Source organism: Arachis ipaensis, chromosome B05 (assembly GCF_000816755.2).
Source record: "Arachis ipaensis cultivar K30076 chromosome B05, Araip1.1, whole genome shotgun sequence".
NCBI classification, from domain to species: Eukaryota; Viridiplantae; Streptophyta; class Magnoliopsida; order Fabales; family Fabaceae; genus Arachis; species Arachis ipaensis.
In genome coordinates, this window is record NC_029789.2 from 148,912,921 (window position 1) to 148,916,471 (window position 3,551).

The following is a 3,551-nucleotide window of genomic DNA, read 5'->3' on the forward strand; positions in this document are numbered from 1 at the left end:
AACCTTAGCAACGTAAAGTTGTAAAAACTTGTAATTGGTAGGTTCTTCATGCACTACCTAAATTCTCTAAGATGGATGTTAAATCGCGAATCAAATTACATAACAAGTGTGGTGAGAAGGTTGGGCTTTGCGTACCAGAAAACATAGTGGAACTGCGTCGGGAGAGTATCGGAGAGGGAGGGAATGGTTTCAGGAGCGAAATGCTGGGTCCGATCGAAGGGAGAGGGAGATCGCTGCGACCTGGGAGTGAGTGGTCTTCTCTTTCTCTCGAGTTAGGGTGTGCGCAGTTTCTTTTTGTTTTGGTAAATTACTAAATTATAAAGTGCAATCCTCCTCACAAATCTTTTTTTAAAACAAACTTGACAATGATTGTGCGTATTCTGAAATTTTTAAAAATCTATTATATCTCGAATTTTTTTTTTATGTTAAACTTTTTTGTGCTTGAAGAATTTTAATTTGTTGAGGAAAAAATTATTTTCAGTGAATAAATATTTTTCTATCTTTTTATTTAAAATGTTATTATTGGTATATTAGTATTAAAAATATAAAAGATAAAGCATATATACTTAAAAAAATGTATTATGAGATTAAATAATTTTATGATTGTGGGTATTTGTCTACACAGGAGAGTGTGTAGAGAACATTAACTTATGATATTCATCGGAGATGGCCTTTAGTGATGAGATTAACCTTTTATTTACCTGAAAAGCAAAATATCATTTTTAAAGACGATGACATTCTTGAGAAAGTCATGGATCAAGAGAAAGGGAAATGTACGATGTTGTTAGTATGGATGGAAGCCAACAAAAAATTTGAAGCAGGTCAAATTTTAATGTATGTTGAGTTTCCAAATCAATTTGTTTATGATAGAGAAAAAATAAGGGAATAATATCCACGCAAAAGAGAGTATTTTATCGGGAGGTTAAACTATATTCCACCGGGTATATGTGATATCTACTATATGAGAAATTTGTTAATTATTCAAAAAGGTTGCACAACATATGAATTTATTAGGACAGTTACTGAGATTACATATCCTAGCTTCCAAGATGCTTTCTATTTTATAGAACTATTGTGTGATGATAGAAAATTTATTGCAGCTATTAATAAGGTCTGGCCATCAATTAAGAAAACTGTTTGTGATTGCTATTGATATCTAATAGTGTTAATAAATTAAATCATACTTGGAATGCAACTTAGACATTATTGGCTGACGGGATACTATATATGAGAAAAAAACATTGAAAAACTAAGGTATTTCACTATGTGGTAAATCATTATCACATATAGGACTTTACTTGCCAAAATTAGTATTCATCAATGGGCAACTTTACGTTGCTTTGTCAAGAGTTAAGAGTCGTAATGGCGTGAACATTCTAATTTTAGATGAAGTCAGCAATCCAAACTCATCAACAACAAATGTCGTATTCAACCAAGTTTTTAATAATGTTTAGATAAGAAAATAGTATTTTTATTTTAGTAACATGTTATGATTTATACTTTTGTACAAATATTTGTCGTAGATATAACTAATTTATTAACTATACTTTCACACTTGAAATAAAATGTGTAACATGGAGCATAACATCATATGCTAATTGCTTTTCTAATGAGGTTAGTAAAATACTAGGTTGTCGATAAATATATTAGCCTTATAATATAAAGTTTAGTATAAAATTAACATACTACTATTACAGTTATATATGTTCTTATTTTTTCAGGTCTCTTTCTTTATGACTCAAGAATATTATACATTTCAAATTGCTCCATTTACATTTTATTTTGAATAAAAATAAAATAACATATTAAATATGTTTATTATATAATGACGATGATAATGTTATACTAAACTTAAAAAAAATTATACAGAAAGGGAACGTCGGACATAGACAGGGATGCCGTGAAGGATCATATAGGTAAGAAGATTGATAGGGTGTAGTCTTTTCTTTTTTTTTTGTGTGTGTGCTTATGTTCTCATGGTTGTTTGATTTATATTGGTAGGTGAGAAAGTTCCCACCCTGACTTCGGCATCTCTGAAGGCCTTTTCCAGGAAGAGGTCATCCGGGAAGGACGACCCTTCGACAGAAGGTGATAAAGATAATGTGGTCAAGGTTGCTCAATCTAAGGAGATTAGTTTAAAGAGAAGAAAGGTAGAGTCAGGTGTTGTAGGTCTTGATAAGTACCTGGAGGTTTCTCAATTGAAGGATAAGGCTAGAGAATTGGGTATGAAGGACATGACCGAGGCTTTGAAGCCGAAGGAAAAAGAGTCAGAGGTAATGGAGAAGATTGAGGCATTAACTCTAAAGGTGGGTGAGCTGGTGGAGAATGCATTAAAGGATGCTAAAAATTCAAAGGAGACAATGGCTTTTGAGATGTTTCGGAAAGGGTTTGATCGTGCTGTAAGTCAAATTAAGGCTCTTGCGCCGGATGTTAATGTGGATGATATGGATGTATCCAAGATTGTGGTAAATGGAGTATTAGTGGATGCTGACATCCCGTAGGAAGGTTGTGATGTCAAAGAGAATGAATGAATGAATGATAGCAAAGGTTCTTATCTTCGATGTGACGCCAAATGCCCTGCACCTCCTTTATTTTCTCGCTCAGCAAGGGAGTGCCTCGCAAACATCCATACTCCCAAGGTATATATAATGTTGCTTTTGTGAGCATGCATCTTGTTATTCTGTAAGAGTTACCCTTAAATTATATCCATCAAAAACATTGTTAGGGATTTGGTGAATAAATTTTCTTTATTTTTTAAAAGACTTGTTATTCTTAAGATCTGAGAACAAAATTACTTTACAGACTGCATCTCTCCAAGGAAAGAGCCCAAGCTATCTGGTGGGACCAATCCAAGCAACCCAACAACACCATTCGAACAAGAATGACTAACTTCAACCTGTTCATGTATGCTTTATTTTATCAGATTTTGAATACTGATGTGTTTATTCTGCTATTAAATAAAGTTAGACATGTTAGTAGGATTTCAATGTTCATATATCATTTTGTACTTTTTTAGGTTATAATATTTTTCATTCACAAAATTGAGAAAATATCAAGTTTTAGTCAAAGAGAATAGGTGAATCAATAAGAGCATATGAGTCAATAAAAAAACAATAAAATATTCATGATACTAGATATTTGTGTTACGGGTCTTTCTATGATGATTTTACTTGCTATTGTTCTAAACTTCTAAAGGCTTTATTATTTCACTTATGGTGGTATGTTATTCACTTATATATTTTGGATCTAAACTTTCTCATTTAATTTATCCAATTTTGCATATAGAGCAAGATGTTGACAAGTTTATTCGTGATCCTAATCAGCAGTAGCTTAAATTTCAGCAGCTCCCAACATCCTATATTTTTTTGTTGATGGCTCAATATTATTGTTCATTACGGTCAGTGGTTTTAATGGATATATTACCTAATAGGCTTTAGCCAGGACTAATTAACCTTGAAAATGAGGTTGACTATTTATTTAGAACGCACTAATGTTTTTATCAATAATAATAATATTATAGGAATGTGAATCTTTTAAAATTACTATGTCTT

General features: G+C 32.1%; 1 protein-coding gene across 1 annotated transcript; it reads left to right on the forward strand.

Annotated features, from left to right (window-relative positions):
• On the forward strand, nt 1,363-2,995 carry LOC107641569. The gene is made up of 4 exons (XM_016345053.2): nt 1,363-1,367; nt 1,870-1,916; nt 2,002-2,639; nt 2,803-2,995. Exons 1-3 carry the CDS (start codon nt 1,363-1,365, stop codon nt 2,499-2,501), a joined length of 552 nt encoding a protein of 183 aa, XP_016200539.1. The 3' UTR covers nt 2,502-2,639; nt 2,803-2,995.

Coding starts and splice junctions, on each gene's coding strand:
- LOC107641569 (XM_016345053.2), top strand. Junction 1,917..2,001: donor TGCCGTGAAGGATCATATAG/GTAAGAAGATTG, acceptor TTATATTGGTAG/GTGAGAAAGTTCCCACCCTG.